We start from the raw sequence: 19,103 nt of genomic DNA, 5'->3' as shown, positions 1-19,103 counted from the left end.
CTTCTTGGTCGTACTTTTAGAGTAGTCACTGATGGATCAACATCTTGGGATAGATTATTGGATTGTGGGGTACCACAGGGTTCAGCCCTGTCACCTACTACTCGAAAGGGTCCAGAGAAGAGCGACTAAAATGGTTAAGGGGCTGAAGGAGTTGCCGTACAGTGAGAGATTGGAGAAACTGGGCCTCTTCTCCCTTGAAAAGAGGAGACTGATAGGGGACATGATCGAAACATTCAAAATACTGAAGCAGATAAAGACAGATTGTTCACCCTCCCCAAGGTAGGGAGAACGAGAGGGCACTCTCTAAAGTTGAAAGGGGATAGATTCCTTACAAACGTAAGAAAGTTCTTCTTCACCCAGAGAGTGGTAGAAAACTGGAACGCTCTTCCGGAGTCTGTTATAGGGGAAAACACCCTCCAGGGAATTAAGACAAAGCTGGACAAGTTCCTGCTAAACTGGAATGTACGCAGGTGAGGCTGGACTCATTTAGAGCACTGGTCTTTGACCTGAGAGGCCACTGCGTGAGTAGACTGCTTGCCACGATGGACCACAGGTCTGGCCCAGCAGCGGCAATTCTTATGTTCTTATATATTTTTGAGTCCTCTTGCAAGACGAATTCAGGAATTAGGAATTAGTACGTATATCTATGCAGATGATATTTTGTTGGTCTATAGATTATCTCCTTCAACACTGGATTTGAGTTCCCTTTTGGATGGTTTAGAAAGAATAGAAAAATGTTTGGATGAACATTGACTAACTATTGACTGTCAAAAACAGCAGCATATTGTATCTCTGGTGATAAGGTAACACTACAAGTAGATCTTTCATTACATCACTATCATATACAGATGGTAAATAGTTTTAAGTATTTGGGAACTATAGTTGATTGTCATTTGAATTTTGAAGAGCAGGTCTCGTCTGTAGTTGCAAAAGGATTTGAGGCATTAAGACAACTTAGAGCTATTCAAGATTTTTTTTTATGAGAAATCGTTACATACATTCATGCTTTTGTTCTAAGTTGGATTATGGTAATTTGGTATATGCAGGAATAACAGCAGAGCAACTGAAATGTTTACAAACAGTACAAAATGCTGCAATTCGGTTGTTAGGTCATGTAACTCCTTTATATTTGAAATTCCATTAGTTACCAGTGGAATTTAGAATTAAATTTAAGATTCTGATGTTGACACATAGGGCATTGTTTGTGTTACAGCCGTCATATCTTTCTAACCTAGTAGTCCTTTTACTAAGGTGCGGTAGTCAATTTAGCACACGCTAAACGCTAATGCATGCCATCGCTTCCATAGGATATTATGGACGCGTTAGCACGCATTAGCGTTTAGCGTGCGCTAAATCGGCTAGCATGCCTTAGTAAAAGGACCCTTTAGTGTTGTTTTATATGCCTAGGTGTTTATTGAGATCTTTAAATGATAATAGAGTAGCTATTCCCCGTATTTCAAAGGCTTATCTTGCCTCAACTAGAAATGGTGCATTTTTTAATTTAGTTCCAATATTATGAAACAATTTACCAGCAGAGTTAAGAAGGGAAGAATCATTTCAAAATTTTAAAAGATCTAAAGGCACATTTTTTCCAAAAGGCCTTTTTAAATTGAGTAATTGAAGCTGGGACTGCAGTCTGCATTAACCTGTATTAATTTGAATCAATTTTTATTTATATTTTATATATTTACTAATCTTTAAGCCCGTTATATTAACGGGTGCTAGAATATGTGTCTATCTTTCTTTCTGTCTCTCTCCCTACCCCTGTCTTTTTTTTTTTTCTGTCTCTCTCCCTCCAGCTGTCTTTCTTTCTGTCTGTCTCACTCCCTGGCCCTCTTTGGCTGTCTGTCTCTCTCCCTGCCCCTGTGTCTTTCTTTCTGTCTCCCTCCCTACTTCCCTTTGCAGCAGCTGCAGCATTGCCTCTCTCTCCATTCCCCTGTGCAATAGCATTTTTTTCCCTTCCCCCCCACTTCCCTGTGCAGAAGCCGAAGCAGCATTCCCTCCCCCTCCATTTCCCTGTGTAGCAGCATTTTTCCCTCCCCTCTACTTCCTTGTGCAAAAGCCGAAGCAGCATTTCCTCCCCCTCCATTTCCCTGTGCAGCAGCATTTTTTTTCCATCCCCACTTCCCTGTGCAGCAGCCGTAGCATTCCCTCCCCCTCCATTTCCGTGTTCAGCAGCATTTTTCCCCTCCCCCCACTTACCTGTGCAGTAGCCACAGTATTCCTCCCCCTCCATTTCCCTGTACAGCAGCATTTTCCCCTCCCTCCACTTCCCTGTGCAGTAGCCACAGTATTCCTCCCCCTCCATTTCCCTGTACAGCAGCATTTTTCCCCTCCCTCCACTTCCCTGTGCAGTAGCCACAGCATTCCCTCCCCCTCCATTTCCCTGTGCAGCAGCAGGATTTCTCCATCCCCCTAATCTTCCCGCGGTCTGGCCGATTCCCTTGCCGGAGTTATTTTTCAGTTTAAAGGTGCCGCCGCGGCTCCTCTAACGATCCCCGCCTGCATCGGAACTCTTCTCTGAAGCAGATGCGGCTCGTGACAGGAGCCGCGGCGGCACCTGTAAACTGAAAAATAACTCCGGCAAGGGAGCCGGCCAACTGGCAGTTCAATTTGGAGCTTCAGTCTGCCCTGCTCTCTGCATGCCTTGCCGTATTGTATTTTTTAGTTGAAAGACGCGGCGGCGGCTCCTCTCATGATCCCCACCTGCGTCGGAAGCAGGGAGCCAATCACTGCCTGGCTGGCCCGGAACTTCCTCTCCGATGTTAGAATTGACGTCAGTGGCCGAGAATTGGTCGGCCCCGCGCTGGGGAAGATAAGCAGGGAGAGCTAAGACCTCAGCGCTGGCCTGTTCCCTGATTGCGGCGGTGGCGGCCTGTTCCCCAATGGTGGTAGCTTGGGGGAGGGCAGGGAGAAATAAAGAAAGAAGGGGGGACAGGGAGACAGAAAGAAGGGAGACGGGACACAGACAGAAAGGAGCATGGAGAGAGAAAGACAGAAAAAAAGGGCGGGCATGGAGAAAGAAAGAAAGGGGGCATGGAGAGAGAGAGAAAGACAGACATATAGAAAGAAAAGGGGCATGGAGAGAGAAAGAAAGAAAGAAGGGGGCAGGGTGAAAGAAATAAAAAGTTGGGGGATGGAAGGAGACAGATGCCAGACCAGGGGAAAGGAAGCAGGGAGGGAGAGAAAGAGATGCCAGACCATGGAAATAGGGATGGAAAAAGAGATAGAACGGAAGGTAAGACATGGAAACGTAGATTTTGAAAAGAAAGCAGAAAAATTGGATATTAAGTTAATGCCAAAGATGGATGCAAGGCAGAAAGTGAAGACGGAGAGAAAAACAGTCAAAGGACAAGAAGGCCCTGGAACAGTTAAAAGCACAGAAGAATAAAGTCACCAGCCAACAAAGGTAGGGAAAATGATTTTATTTTCAATATAGTGATTGAAATGTGTCAGTTTTGAGAAAGGAAAGATATTAAACTTTAAATGTGAGGGCTGCAGAAAAAAATAGGGTACTTGGAGGGTTGACGAAAAAATAGTTAATGACAACTTTGCATAGGTAAAACTCTTTATAGTTTATAAATCTTTCCTTTAAAGGAAAGATTTATAAACTATAAAGAGTTTTACCTCGCGCAAAGTTGTCATTTCTTTAATAAGACATTAACTATTTTTTTCTGCGTCCCTCCAAGTACTACAAATCCAAAATGTGGCCCCACTAAGGGTTTGAGTTTGAGACCACTGGTCTAGACCCTGATGATTAAAATGTGAGTACACTTTGAAGCAATTCTATAAGTGGGTGGCTCCATTTAGACACCCTGAGGCTGCACGGTAGGTGCTTAGGTTCCATTGTAGAATATTAGCATAATTTGGTATCAGCGCACCTTACATTAGGCGCCCACAAGTTACATCGGCCATAGAGTTGGTGTATGTGTGGATGCCTAAATGTGGCAGAGATACACATTACTTACAGTATTATTGGTGGCATAGTAAGGGTGAGCAGTGCCCCCGCCATGCGCGTGCCCCCCTTCCCCGTACCTTTTAAAAACTTTTCCGGTGTGAGCAGCATGCCCATATCGATGTCGGCTTGCTTCCTAAGCACAGATCATGGAAGTGACATTAGAGAGAGCGCACGTATAGACGCGGGCAGAAACCTCTCGCCGGGGAAGTAAAAAGGTAGGAGGAAGGCAAGGGGCATTGTCACAAAGACTCCTCAGCGCAGAGCTATCGTGTGACAAACACTGGGATTCTGGCGTGTCCCCTTTAACCAGGGGTATCTTCAGGACTTTTTGGTTGGCACTAGGCGACTGCCTAGGCTGGGGAGAGAAAGGTAAGTATGACCTCATAAAACCCCACCACTTAGACAAAATGCTCCAAGGCAAAAAATAAGGTGTTTATTCTGACCCCAGTGGTCAAAAAGGTGCAACATAAAACAGTCACTTTAGCATTTCATTCAAAACAAAGTCCATTGCAAAAATAAAGAAATATCAAAACAGAAATCTCATACAGGTGGTTTTGCCTGAGAACTTGTACTCTGATTCAGAAATGCACTTTTTATAATGGTGTTCAAACACAAATTAAATTCTCTCCCAGCAATATTTGTTAGAGGCATGAAACAGCTGTCTTTCAGCAGTCAGGCAAGGTTCAGAACAAACCCTTGTTACAAACAATATTAGATACCTCATTAGCCAGTAAGCCACAGCACAGCCTTGCAAACAGCCCAGTGTTTCTTCAGCTACCTCATGGAAGGCAAAAACAAACAGCTGAGGGAGATAAGCTAATTAGCTTTCCAGGAACGGGAACCACAGCAGGATTTTCACAGTTCAAAAATAAACTTAAATATTCAACCTTTAGGTTCTTTTGCTCAAACTTGGCTTTAAGTAAATCCAGTAGTCAATATTCAGGTAAGTATTGTACTTAAACCAAAAATCATAATAAAGCCCAAACACATAGCAAATTCTTCAGGCTTTTTCTCACACAGAAAGAAAGCATGAGAGAAAAAAAAAACACCCCACCAACTGTTTCACAGTTACTCACTCTCTCTCTTTCTCATTCAATATCCATGGCTTCTGCCTGGCTCTCTATCACAGGACCAGCGGTTTGTACTTCCATGCTTTCCAAACCATTAGGAAACTGGAAGCCTGAGGTGGGGAGGAACTCTTCCACCTCCTGCATAGGCTCTGCTGCCTGACTCCATGGCTCCTGCCTTGCTTTGGGCTGTGGGAGTGACTCACCCTGGTCACTCGCTCCTCCTTCTTCTGCTTGCCTCAGCCTGCTCTTAAGCAGCTCAGAGCCAATCCCCTTCAGCCTGTAGCGGGGAATGGGCTTTGGTTCTAAAGCAGCTTTTCTCTGCCTGGGTTTATTCAGTGCAGATACATTCCTTGTGGCTTCTCTAGCTGCCCTATAGCCCGGAGGCTGCTGTTGCCAGTCTGCCTGCCTCTGTCCCATACCACTATTATTCTGAATATAGGGGCAAGAGGGGTCAGCCTCAAGTTGACCGCCAGAATCAACCTGGTCAGCTCTTCTGCAGCGGATCTTACCAGGGGCAAAACTAGAGCTGATGCTGGGTTTGTCACAGCATGCACACGCGGCAAGGAGAGGAGCGGGGGGGGTGGAAAGGAGGAGGAGGGGTGCCACGCCCTTAGCAAGGTGGTGCCTGGGACGAACTGTCCTCCTTGCCTCCCACCTTACTACGCCACTGAGTACTATGTAAGTTATACATACAAATGGAAACTCCACCCATGCTCTGCTCCTATGTACCTCCCTTGCAAGTATATGCTGTGTAAATGCTGATATTCTAAACATTTATGTACTTAAAAATGGGCACCTAGGTTATAGAATTGCCCTTCATGAGACATAGAAGCCACTGAATGATAAATGCACTTTGTATGAAGATCCTGCTGGATAGCCTGTGCATTGTGTATGATGTGGACCCTGAAGATTAAAAGAATTGATATTGTACAGCTAGTTCAATCAGTTTAAATTATATCTTGAAAATCATTTGGTTTAATTTCAGCATGAGTCTGAGATTCTTCCATTTCACAACTCGGAAAGGAATTTCATCCTTCCTGAGGAAATCATCCATGAGGTGAAAGAAGGTAAGATTGAGTCCAGTCGAATGCATATTTTAGATTTAGGGGTTTTTTGTAGATATTACTGAAATTGTTAGCCACTGCTGTTAATCAGAGGAACTGTGCAGGAAAAGGTGAAAGCCCAGCAAATAGAGGAAGTGGTTTTGTCCTGACACTTTCATACTATGCTATATGTACTGTTTGAATATTTTTTACCGCTGCAGTTGTCTGTTGCTTATGTCTAGGTTATTCTTTCTGTATAGTATCTTTGATGAATTTCTGCAAAAAGGCAGTATATGATTCCTTAATTAAGTAATTAAGCTTAATTGCATCATTCAGGTGCTCTCTCTTGGGACTGCGTGTTGCACAAGGGCCTTCGTATTCATTCCCAGTCTCTAATGAATATGTAAGAGAGAGATTTAAATGCCTACTGCAAGAATATTGGGTGTCCAAGTAGATTACAATATGTTCATTATTGTACAAGTAAATAAAGTTGTGAAATCTTCATTTATATTACTAACAAAAACATAGTAATCAGAAAATATTTTAATTCAATTACCTATAAGATTATAGTTCAATCACTTTTGCTTTTGCAGATTGATTACTGCAATGTAATCTACTCTGGATGTTCATCTTAAAGAAATTATAGATAATACAAAATACGACCGCTAGACTGATATACTTTCCTAGTAAATATGATATTAGTTCACTTTTGATAAGACTACCTTGGCTGCCAGTTGAGTCTCGGGTATAGTTTAAAATTTGTGTGATGGTTTTTAGAATTCTTTATGATATGGCCCCAGAGTATATATGATACAGGTATCAGAGAGGCAATAAATAAATATAGGCTTAGAAATCAAATGATATTAAGTTTTCCTAGGGCAGTCAAAATTAAATCTAAGACTTTTTTTTCAGCATCTATATCATATCAAGGACCTAGGATTTAGAACTCACTTCCTGTTGCTGTTCATCTAATCTTTGAGTATGTGTTCTTCAGAAAGACACTAAAAACATTTCTATTTCATAAGTTTTCTGCTTAGTAGAGGGTTCATTAGAAATCAAAAATATAGTTATGAACACATTAATCCTTTATTTGTTTTTGGAAGTGATGGTGTACTTATAAACTGTTGTTATTATTATTATTACTTCCCTGGAATTGTCCAGGTCTTCTTGAATGTAAGCTGCATTGAATCTGTTCAAAGAAATAGTAGATTTATAATTTATTATTCTGGTGCAAAGGACATGAGTCCTGACAATAGGTGATATTCCTGTACTCATGAGTTGATTGCACAAGGATGAAATTAACATTCTTCAGCTCATTCTCTTTCACCAGTGCTGTAGTGTCTCCTCCAGTTTTTTTTATTCTGAAAGTGAGTTGTAGCACGTGCCTGTCACACTAGAGTCCGTTATATGCAGGCACGGACGACGAGGTGTGCCCGCAACTAGTCATAGAAGGGATTGACTATGTGGTGGATGGTCTGTATAACATTGTTAGAGTCCTGAGCAAAGTCTCAGCATATTCCATCTTCTCCCGCAGAATGCTCTGGATCAGACAATGGGCAGGAGATTTGGCCTCTAAAACCACCTTAAGCAGACTCCCCTTTAAGGGGCAAAGGCTTTTTGGAAAGGGTTTGGATGATCTTATGGCCAGTGTGGCTGATCATCATCCTAAGTCTTTTCCAGACACTAGATCTCAGAGGGTCTCACGGAATAATTTTCATGGCGCCAAGCACTTTCATTGGTACTTTGGAGGACTCTGCCCAGAGAGCAGTGCAGGGATCCAGACAAAGGTACAGTAACTCTGGATGTGCCTATTGCTCTAGACAACGTTCTACCACTGCTTCCAAGTAGTCCCAATGGTGCTAGGATTGTAGCTGCACTTCCACAGATAGGAGGAAGACTAAGAGCATTCTTGGAGGTATGAGTTCATATCAGCTCGGACTGCTGGATACTGGACATTAACTGAGATGGATACTATCTTGAGTTCAGCTACCCCTTGGGCAGATTGTTTTGTGGATTCATCGACCGAACTACCAGAAAAAAATGGCTAGAGTGCAAGCAACGGTGGACAGGCTGCTGGCTATTTGAGCCATAGAACCCATTCTGCCCACAGAATCAGGCTTGGGCAGATACTCTGTATAGTTCATAGTGCCCAAAAAAAGACTCAGAAGAATGGAGACTGATCCTGGGCTTGAAGTCGGTCAATGTGGCCTTGAAGGTGACGCACCTTTGAATGGAGTTCGGTCATTCATTGCAGCAATTGCTTCAGAGGAGTTTCTGGCATCCTTGGATTTGATGGAAGCCTACCTCCATATTCTGATTTTCCAGCTCACAAGAGATTCTTAAGATTCCATTTGCTGGGGAGACACTTCTCGTTCTTTGCCCTTTAGGGCCTACTCTGGCACCACATGCTTTCACCAGGGTAATGGTGCTGGCGGCAGCCCATCTCCAAAAGAAGAGAATTCAAGTGTATCCCTACTTGGACGATTGGCTGATCAGGGCCCCTTCCAAATTGGAAGGAGAGAGTGTGGTGACTCATGATCCAACTGTTGCAGGACCTGGGTTGGATCATCAAGTTCTGCAAGAGTCGCTTAGAGCAGGTTCAACAATTGGAGTACTTAGGAAAATGCTTCAACACAGGAGCAGGATAGGTCTTTCTTCCCAAGCCATGTAAATGGAGCTGGTGAAACAGATCTCAGAATGCTTGACTATGCCAGCATCTATGGTGTAGTACTATCTCCAAAGAAGTGGTTCCTTGAGTGAGGGCTCATATGCAGCCCCTCCAGCATGCTCTGTTGTCCCCAAAGAGAGATTTGCTGCAGAATCTACTGGAATGGATGGTAGAGGCTCGTCAGAACTTACGTTGGTGGCTGCCACTCCACATCCCCTCTTGGGTGATTTTAATGACTGCTGCCAGCCTCTATTGCTGAGGAGGGCATTGTCACGAGCATGTAGTCCAAGGTTGATGGACTCTCTCACAGAAGAGGTCCATAAGCCATCTGAAGCTACGAGCCATTCAGCTTACCTTGAAAACTCTGGAGAAGCACCTGGAAGGCAAAGTGATCAGAATGTTCTCAGACATTGCCACGGTGGTGGCTTAAATCAATTGTCAAGGAGGCACCAGAAGTGCTCCACTGAGCTTGGAGGCCAAGCTGCTGTTCATTTGGGCAAAGATCTATCTGTAGGCAATATTGGCAACGCATGTAACAGGGGTAGATAATGTGCAAGCCGACTATAAAAATAAACTCAGCAGGAAGACCTTAGACCCGGGGGAGTGGTCACTGTCCCAGAGAGCATTCAGTTGCATAGTGTGATGCTGGGAGCCCCCGATGTTCAACCTCATGGCATCAGTGGACAAAAAGAAAGTGGTCTATTTTTTTGTTGGTTTTTTCCAGCAAAAGTGCTAAACCAGGAAGCAATGGTTTAGATGCTCTGGTACAACATTGGCCAATGCAAGGTCTGCTGTATGTGTTTCCCCTGTGGCACATGATAGACTGAGTCATCTTTCGGATAGCGAACCATCCTGGATAGGTGATCCTAGTGGCCCCAGATTGGCCGCATCGGCCATGGTACAGGGACTTGGTTTGCCTGCAAAGAGACAAAGGTCTCAGGCTACCAGTGCACACGGATCTCTTGTCTCAGGGTCCAGTTCCTCTAGAGATTCCTGAACACTTTGATCTTATGGCATGGCTCTTGAGCATGCAGCCCTTGTGCGGTAAGGCTATTCGGAGGTGGTTATTGCTACCCCTTTAAGAGAAAAGAAAACAGCCACAATCACAGCTTATGCTAAGGCCTGGAGGTTGTTTCAACAGTGGTGCACAAATGATCAGGTGGATTCTTGGAGAGCTCTGGTATCTGTGGTTTTGGCTTTTTTTGTAGGCTGGGCTAGAAAAGGGGCTGGCAGTAGGATTCCTCAAATTGCAATTTGCAAGTCTCTCGTGTTTCAGAGCCTGGGTGGAAAAAGGTTCCTCGGCCTCGCATCCAGGTATCTTCAAATTTTGAAGGGGGCACACGGGCTGAGATCTCAGGTAGGACAGCCATTTCCCACATGGAACTTAACATTGTCCTGAGTGGCCTCAGCAAAGCACTTTTAAGCCTTTGCAGGAGGCTTCCCTGCTGAATCTAATAGTGAAAACAGTTTTTCTGGGAGCCATAGCTTCAGCGAGGAGAGTCTCGGAGCTACAGGCACTTTCATGAGGAAACCATTTCTCAGATTTACAGAAGTGGGAGTTTCTCTCCATACGGTCCCTTCATTTTTGCCACAAGTGGTATCATCTTTCCATGTCAATCAAGAAGTCAGATTACCCACCTTTCAGACCACGGGTTCCAAGAGAAAGGACAAAGTGTTGAACTTGCAGGATGTTTGGAGAAGTCTTCTTCGCTATTTGGAAGTAACAAATGACTTTAGTTTTTCAGATCTTTTTGTCTTAACCAATGCAGCGAGACTAGGCAAGCCTGCATCTAAAGCGACCATATCCAGATGGATTAGTATGGCTATTTTATCAATGTACATTGGCTGTGGAAAGCAGCCACCATTTGCCTTGAGAGCATACTCTGCTAGAAGTGTGGCATCTTCATGGGCAGAGACAAGGGCAATTCCTTCTAAAGAGATTTATAGAGGAGCTACATGGTCCACTCTCCATATATTTACAAAGTTCATAGGGTTGATGTGGCAGCGAGAGAGGATTCTGCGTTTATGTCCTCAGTGTCAAGGGTTGGCTCATCTGTCCCGCCCTAGATTCAGGAGACTGCTTTTGTACATCACCTATCACCAGGACTCGTATGTCCTTTGCACCAGAAGGTAATATTAGGAACTTACCTTGATAATCTTCTTTCTGGAAGGAGGACATGAGTCCTGACACCCTATCCTGTCAGTCTGGAGTTCGCTTGCCTATTGTTCGGAAAAACACATGTGTTCAGAGCTAGAGATTTTCTCCTGTAAGTCAGATATATGCTAAAAGGAAAAGAGGAAAAAAAGAAAAGAGGAAAGTGATGAGGAGCTCCATAAGTTCATGCTGGTTGCATTTTGACAGGTGTTTGCTGTTCATTCCACCTATGTTATTTATGGTGTTTAATCTTTACTCCTGACGGAATTCTGCGCAACTGCGCAGATTGCACAGTCATGCAAAATCCCCTTTTCCCACACAGAATCTTGACCATGTCAGCATCTTTGGGTCGCAGTATTGGCAGTAATTCCCACACACTGCCTTCTGCTAACCCAGAAGTCTCTCCCAGCAGAGGGGAGGCTTCCGAGTTTGTGGCAGGCAGCATGTGAGAGTCACTGCCAATACCGTGACCCGAAGAAGCAAGCCTTAGAGTACAGGGGAGGAGAGGAAGGAAAGTTGCTGGCACAGATGGAGGGAAGGGGTAAGATGAAGGAAAGTTGCTGGCACAGGTGGAAGGAAGGGGTAAGAGGAAGGAAAGTTGCTGGCACAGGGGGAGGGGGACATGCATGGTGAGGGAAGAGGAGGAAATTGCACATAATGGAGGGGAGAAAAGGAGAGATGGTGCATGGAGGGTAATAGAGAGATTTGACACCGGACACAAGGAAGGGAGCAAGAGAGAGGTGTTGGACATGGGGGTGAATGAGAGGGAGGGAAAGATACCCAGGAGGTGGAGGGGAGAAGGAGGGAGATGTTGGATCCAGAAGCAGAATGGAGTGATGGAGAGATGCCTGGAAATGGGAGTGAGAGGATAGTGGGAGAAATGCTGAACCATGGGGGAGAGTTCAGCAGGGAAGAAATAGAGAGATGTTAGGCTACGAGGGTGGGGAGAGAAGGAAGAGAGAGCAGATGTTGGGCTATAAGAATTATATTATGTTATGCTAATGTATGAGAAAATAACTCGAGAGGAATAATCTATACTCTCCCCTCCCTTTTGTGTTTTCTTTCTTCCTCTATTTTTCTTTTATTACATTCTATTTCTTTCCTTTAGCTCTTCTGTTTCGTATCTGTAACTGATACTGTTTTTTTTATTTATTTTTTTAAACTAAACTGTAAACCACTTAGAAATTTCTGATAGACGGTATATCAAAAATCAAACTTGAAACTATAAGGGTGGAGGAAGGAAGACGCTGAGAATAGTAGAACCCTGAGGGGGAAGGAGAGGGTGGCAAGGAAACAGATGAGAGGATAGATAATAGAGGGTAGAAGTATGGTAATGGAGGTAGATTGAAGATAAAAGGAAATGGAGGGCTGAGGAAGGAATAAGATGGGGAATGGAATAGAAGATGGAAATTTGATAGGTAACTGAAAAGTGAAAAAGGAGAAGGGTAAGAAACAGGCAGAAATTAGCTAAAAAAAAGAATGATTAATATGTCTGTGGCAAGTGTAGTAAGGGAATAGACAGAAGAGAGTAGAAAAGACAAATGGATAGCAGCCACATGAAGGAGAATTAGCAGATGACAGGAATGCAGAAAAAAGAAACTGGAATCAACATGATGGAAAAATAAAACAAAGGTAGAAGGAAAACATTTTATTTTAAATGGAATATGGATAATTAGCAAAAATATTGTTTAAATTTTAACAAACAAACTCACAGAATTTTGACTTTTTTTGCGCAGAATTCCGCCAGGAATAAACCTGGTTAATTATATCTTACAGGGCAGAACAGAAATGTTTTATTGGGGAGATGTTCTCTCTCCTTATTTCTCTGTTTTAGTGCTGTGCGATTGCTTTGGTACAAACTGAAGGGGGGTAGTACAGCACTGGTGAAGGAGGTGGAGCTGAAGAATGTTAATTTCATCCTTCTGCAATCAACTTGCGAGTACAGGAATATCACCTATTGTCAGAACTCATATGTCCTTCTTCCAAAAAGAAGATTATTTAGGTAAGTACCTAATCTTCCCTTAGCCCCTTTGTTGTTTGCAAATTTCTTTCATTCATATTCATTATTAATCATTATTACTTGTGCTCTATTACATATGAAATCTAAAAACCACACAAGTCCACCCTTAAAGTGGTCAAAAAATTATGTTATAAATAATATGATGTGCTCAGACCCATAACCTTAATGCCACAGGATAGGCAAGGATTACTATGGGACCATCATAGCCACATCAATGTCCCTTAACTGCCTAACCAAATCACAACAAGGAATCATCCCAGCTTAAACAATGTGGTCAGATGTACATATCTTTCAAGTGTGACTGGCGGTTCCAGTCCTGCCTTAGATTATCTTGTCCACTGGGCATTAACAAACATGCAACATGTTTGTTAATGCCCATCACTTTAAGGATGAACTTGTGTGGCTTTTAGATTTCATATTAATTAGAGATATCCTTTGGTGGCCCTTGAGGACTTGGAATGAATACTTCTGCCCTAGGGTTACCTCTGCAGCGTAGAAGATTTAGCTTCTCTTCTGACTCTTTGTGCATCCTATTTTCCCAGGAAAAGTTGTGTCTGAAGAGGAAGCACAAGAAGAAGCAAAAGAAGAGATAGATGCACACTCAGCCTCTGAAGAAGGTAGAGAAAATCTTGTGTGATTCATCACACTTCATTTTCTAAATTAGGGGTGGGAAACATCTAGCTTGCAGGCTGGATCCAGCCCATAGCAACACCTCTTTGTGTGACATCAATCAGAGCAGGAAATTAAAAACTCATTTTCAACACTGCTGTGACCCCAAAGCAATACTCTCCCCCCACATTTCCTTCCTCAACAGCTAGCAAAAATGAAGGGATACCTCTGATGCATCCTTTCTCCATCAACAAGTTGAAATGTGGCAGGAGTTAGCCTCAGTTGCCCTACCCCAGTCCTGTTTTGTTTTGTTTTTAAATTGCACCAAATGTACAGCCCACACAGTGAAATGGCTCCAGTTTCAGGTTGGCCAATGCTATTTTGAAAATGACATAACAGGGCAGGAGTGAGGGCAGGTAGTGGAAGGCCCCTTCCTTATTTGCAAGTGTGAAACATTGCAAGCAGGTTAACCCCAGTACTGTATTGGGATTTGGTGTTCCATAGCTGCACATCCAGCCTCCCCTGGTCTTATCATAGGGGAATATCCAGGTCTTATCATAGTCACCATATGCATTCTTGGGGAAGTGAATGGATAGATCTAAGCTGGAAACTATGCAGTTTTATGATAAAAAGTAGTTATAACAAATTACAGTTTCAGTGTATAAATTTGTTTCTTTTTGGGTGTGAGGTCAAACCTGGAGCAATGAAATCTTATTGTTTTGATAACATTTCAGTTTTCCTGTCATCGGGGAACTCTGGAAAAGTGACAGAAAAAACAAACAACAAGGAGAAAGAACGAAGCTCATCTGAATCTGGGTGCAAGGACAGTGCAGACAAACGGAAACGGAGCCGCGTGACAGAGAAAGTTCTGAACACCAACAGCAACCCATCCAGTCCCAGTGCAGCCAAACGTCGTCGCACATAAGAGAGCAGGGACAGAAAGCAGCTCATAACCAAAGGACTGCAAAAGACAACAGGGGGCTAGCAGGCCAGAAAGGGGGAAACAAGGTGCTGGGGGAAGAGAGGGGTCTTCAGAGAAGGGACTGCAGTGGATAACAGGATAGGGGAATGAAAAAAGCTTTCAAGTGACAACAGAGTAATGAAAGAGGACTGTAAAGATCCAAACGATGAGAAAGGATTGCAAGCACCAACAGTGAGCTGGAGAAGAAAGGATCACAAGTGGTAGGGATGAAAGGTTAGCAGGGATGTAGTAAGGGGCTACTGACATGAACAAAGACTACCGTTTCACTAAATCTGGTTAAACAGAGATGTAAAACCAAAAAGGGAGTTTTTGAATTCTTACCGCTAATACTGACAATGAGTTTAGCCACAGGGTGGTCTGTCTTCAGAAACAACTGAGTGCTAATTCCTGTACATTAAGTGTAGGCAGTGCTCATGGGATGTAGGGAAAACAGGAGATGTACATGGGCTCCTCCAGTAAGCCAGTGGTGCATCATTAGAAGGGTGTAGATCCGAACACTGTGGTTCTAACATCAGGTCACTGGATATACAAGCCTCTACCCAACACCCCCCCCCCTTACACACACATATATGTGCTGTTTTATTAAGAGGAGAGAATTTGGTCATGCGTTATGAGGATCACACGTCAAGAGGTTCTAGTTGCCCTGAAAGACCTTCCAGGGGCCTCTTTCATCTCTCTCTCTACATTGAGAAAATGGCTTATTCTGTTCATGCCACAAGTTTGGCAGCAACTCTTTGCAGGAGACCTGTGTAATAAACCCAGAATTGAAGGTGTTAATGATTTTGTATAAACTGAGAGATATTTTAGTGTTTAAACAAAATGTGTGTCTCGGCTCCCTTCATGCCTAACGTGACCATTTATTTTTTTTCCTCAAAAGGGGACATCTACTAATTTTCAGTCCTGCCCCCAATCCTTTCCTAGCCCCACACTAGCCCCTCCCTAATTCCATTCATTCTTCATGTACACACAATATCTTATTAATTCATAATGATAACCATAAAATTTTAAAAAGCACAAAACACTATGCAGAGAAAATGTTAATTATCATTTATATTTGTTTTATTTTTCAAAGAGGGCAAGGCAGATGACTTTAAAATATGCAATATCACCTCAGTAACAACTATAGAAAAATAGACAAATTTAGTGCAAAATATAGACAGCAGATATAAATTCTCAAAACTGCCCCCTCCCCTTCACTGCCTTCCAGCATTTGTCCCCCTTGTTGAACTGCTTCTTTGTCCCCCAACAGCACTCTCTGCATCACTATGTCCAATATCCCCCCCCTACATCCCCTTTGTTCCCTCTCCACCACCATATAAAAACTCATCTCAGCCATCTCCCCCTCCCTGCTTGCAGCATTTGTCCCCAACAGCACTCCCCCCACATCACTATGTCCAATCCCCCACCTTGCATCTCCTTTCTTCTTACTTGTGGAACTGCTCCTCTTAGTCTTTCCAACTCTTTGAACTGCTCCTTTCTCCAGCACTTCTGGATGGCGGATGATGGCCCAGCACTTCTGGACAGCCCAGCCCAAGCAGCTTTGAAACGCTGCATGTGGCTGACCCACAAGCCCAGGGCAGGATTAATTTGTTGAGGGCCCCTGGGCACACAAGTCCACTGGGGCCCCCCTGCCCCACCCCACTCCCTACCCCCCCATTGGTGTGGCATCCATCTGCTTCTCTCCGCTTCCCCCATGGTGTGGCGTCTGTCTTCCCTTCCAGCTCTCCCTCCCTCCCAGCATATTTTAGCATCTCTCTCTCTCCTCCTTTCCTCCCTTCAGATCTGGCATATGTTTCCTTCCTCCTCCCAGGTCTGGTATCTGTCTCCTCCCCCCCCCTGCTCTGGTATCTTACTCTCTCCGCTGCCTTCCTCCTGTTCTTCCCTGGTCTTCCTTCTCAATTTATTTTCTGCCTCTGTCTAAATTATTTCTTACTATTCAGCCCTCAATTTCCCTTTCATTGTGTCTACCTTTAGGTTGCCACCTCTTTCCCTCACCCCATCCAGTATTTAACTATCCTCTTCCTCCAATCTCGCATGTGCCCTCTTTCCATTCTCCTCCCCACTTCCTTCCAGCATGGGTCCTTCCTCCTCAACCCCCCCCCCCCCCCCCCGGCTTGGGTTCAGTTCACCCTAACACTGCATGCACCAGCTTCCCTTCTTCGACAAAACAGGAAGTTACATCATGAGGGGGAGGGAGGAGAAGGGAAACCGGCACACGCAGCCTTGGAGCCCTGAGGCCTGGGTTCATTTGCTTTCTGGCAAGAGGGCAGCGAGGGCGTGGAAAGGAAGCTGACCTCACCAGGCAGGCTGGGGCCCCCTGCCCTGTTTGCACCCCCCTACTACTATTATTTCTATAGTGCTATCAGATGTACACAGCGCTGTACAGGGTCACAAAGAAGACAACCCTGCTGGAAAGAGCTTATAATTTAAACAGACAGACAGACCGGATGCCATGGTACAGTTAAGGGGAATGATTAATTTGCTGACTAGGTTGTACAGAATTTGTACATAATCTTTAAAAACAAGGAACTGAACAACTGATAATTGCCCAGAAATTTAAAAACATTTTAACTCGGCTTTAGACAATAGCACTTTGTCCCTCAAACTATTACCTGATCAGTTACCAAACCTAATCATTAACTTTAAGAACAACCATCCAAATCATCTGTACAATTCATAAAGGGAAGTGGAGGGGGATCTAGATGTCAGAGCAATAGATTATTTAGGAAGAAGTACTAGACTTTTTTTTTTCACCAACTCTGTGACACTAATAAATCAGGTTACCTTGCATCTCTGGGATCCTGATGAAAACAAACTTGATACTGTAATCTGGCTTTTCTGCGCTGCAAACATATATTTTTAGTTCTCTAAATAAATGGGAGCCAAGGAGCCCAGACATCCTCTTCTGCAAACTCCAGTAACGTCTAAAAAGTGCATCCTCAACACCTCCTGGAGTTGGCAGGAGAAAGAGAGAGAGAGAGAGAACAAGCCCGCCCTTGTCAACCCCCTCCCCAAACACCTTGATATTTCCCTAGTGGAACTTCTTTCACCCCCTCCATCCCTACACACGCTAAGTGCCAACTCTGCATTGGAGTCCCCCCCCCAAACTGCCCCCGGACCGACTCACCACTGTCTTAACAGCACAACCTGGGGCAGACGGTAGCTGCTAACGAGCACGTCCAGGGGGGAAGGAGGTCACGCCCCAGCACACCTCCCTCAGCGCCGCCAGCAGCGGCTCCATATTCTGGCCACAAACCAGAACTCAGCCGCCCCGTGACATGCTGCCGCTGAGCAGGGGGAGAAGGTCCATGACCAGCACTGCTGCTGTTATTCCTCCTCCTCCTTCTTCTCTTCCTCAGGGCATCTGCCACCTGATTCTGCCATCCCTGAGTGTCTGTCGCCCAGCCCGCTCCAACTCCCGCTGCTGTACTGCGGTGGGCAGAAAACAACGCCAGCCCTGGGGCCCCCCTGTTATTTTTGGGCCCGAGGCACATGCCTATCTTTAAATTCGGCCCTGCACAAACCTCTCTCCGACGTGAACTCTGAAGGAGAGTACTGCTCCAAAGGGTGGGTCCAAGCACGGTGAATCCAAGTACAGGAAAAGGAAGACATCGGGGCAGGATTGCGAGTGGTGGCAGTAGCAGCAGTTAAAGCTGTGTCTCCAGCTCTTCCATGGTTTTGAACGGGACTGTCCCATTATTAGATCGCCCTCACCGCTGAAAATGGGACATTTCGGCATCCCGAAGTGGTGAGTGGGGACAACGGGACAGGCAATGTAATAACGGGATGGTCCCGTTCAAAACGGGACGTATGGTCACCTTATTTATGCCCTATCTAATATGCATACAGTTTGTATGATGTCCAATTTGATACCAGTGGAACGCACTTGTGAAGATCATGTGCGTAATGAAGGTGTGTTACCAGCAGATATTGAAGGTGCCATTAGCGCTGGATCCTCATAGAGGTGCTCCCTCTATCTCTCACTCACTTCATACACACGCCTCCTGCAGGAGATGTCAATATTGCACCCTGAGCAGAAAGAAAGGTCTGGGTCATAGGCTATGCACTACCATGACATCCATTAAGTCCCGACACTGCAGCTGAGTCTCTAAGAAACTCAAACTAGCTTTCTATTTAGAAGCTTTTTGGCAAGATTAGTTGCCTAGTTAGTAAGTGGTAATTTCATACTGAATGTAAAAAGACTTGTAGCAGTACCCAAGGCAGGGAGAGGATAGGCACTGTAATATATGTAGCTGCATTAATATGTCATTAATTTGTTTTTTACATGCTGTTGAGATAACATTCATTTCTTGGAAAATACTATGTTGTAAATTTTGCAAGTTCTGTTTCTTTTTATGCCTCTATTGTGCTTTTTATTATACACAAGTGTGTAAGAGGAGTTTTACAGCACAATATATAAAGAAAAGTAGATGCTTACTTTCCTTTATAGAATACGAGCATAACCAGGTATTAATGCACCTAGCATTTAGGTGTGAACACTTACAACTGCCCTAGAACTGGTAAGTGCCAACGTGCAACAGGTGCATATATAACTTACAGTATTCTGTGAATTATGCACATAAATGGGAGTCACGCCT

At 44.2% G+C, this 19,103-nt stretch overlaps 1 protein-coding gene across 2 annotated transcripts in view; it reads left to right on the top strand.

Annotated features, from left to right (window-relative positions):
* The window catches only part of MRGBP (MRG domain binding protein), a 39,700-nt gene extending 20,758 nt beyond the window's left edge, over positions 1-18,942 (top strand). For both annotated transcript variants that reach the window (XM_033963720.1, XM_033963719.1), the window contains exons 3-5: positions 6,014-6,095; positions 13,457-13,531; positions 14,258-18,942. In XM_033963720.1, the coding sequence (XP_033819611.1) occupies positions 6,014-6,095; positions 13,457-13,531; positions 14,258-14,448 (348 nt within the window). In that variant the 3' untranslated portion in view covers positions 14,449-18,942. The remainder of the gene's footprint in view (positions 1-6,013; positions 6,096-13,456; positions 13,532-14,257) is intronic.
* The last annotated feature ends 161 nt before the right edge of the window (positions 18,943-19,103 follow it).

The sequence above is a fragment of the Geotrypetes seraphini genome, chromosome 11 (assembly GCF_902459505.1).
Source record: "Geotrypetes seraphini chromosome 11, aGeoSer1.1, whole genome shotgun sequence".
In the NCBI taxonomy this organism is placed as follows: Eukaryota; Metazoa; Chordata; class Amphibia; order Gymnophiona; family Dermophiidae; genus Geotrypetes; species Geotrypetes seraphini.
This window is presented reverse-complemented; position numbering and strand designations above follow the sequence as displayed.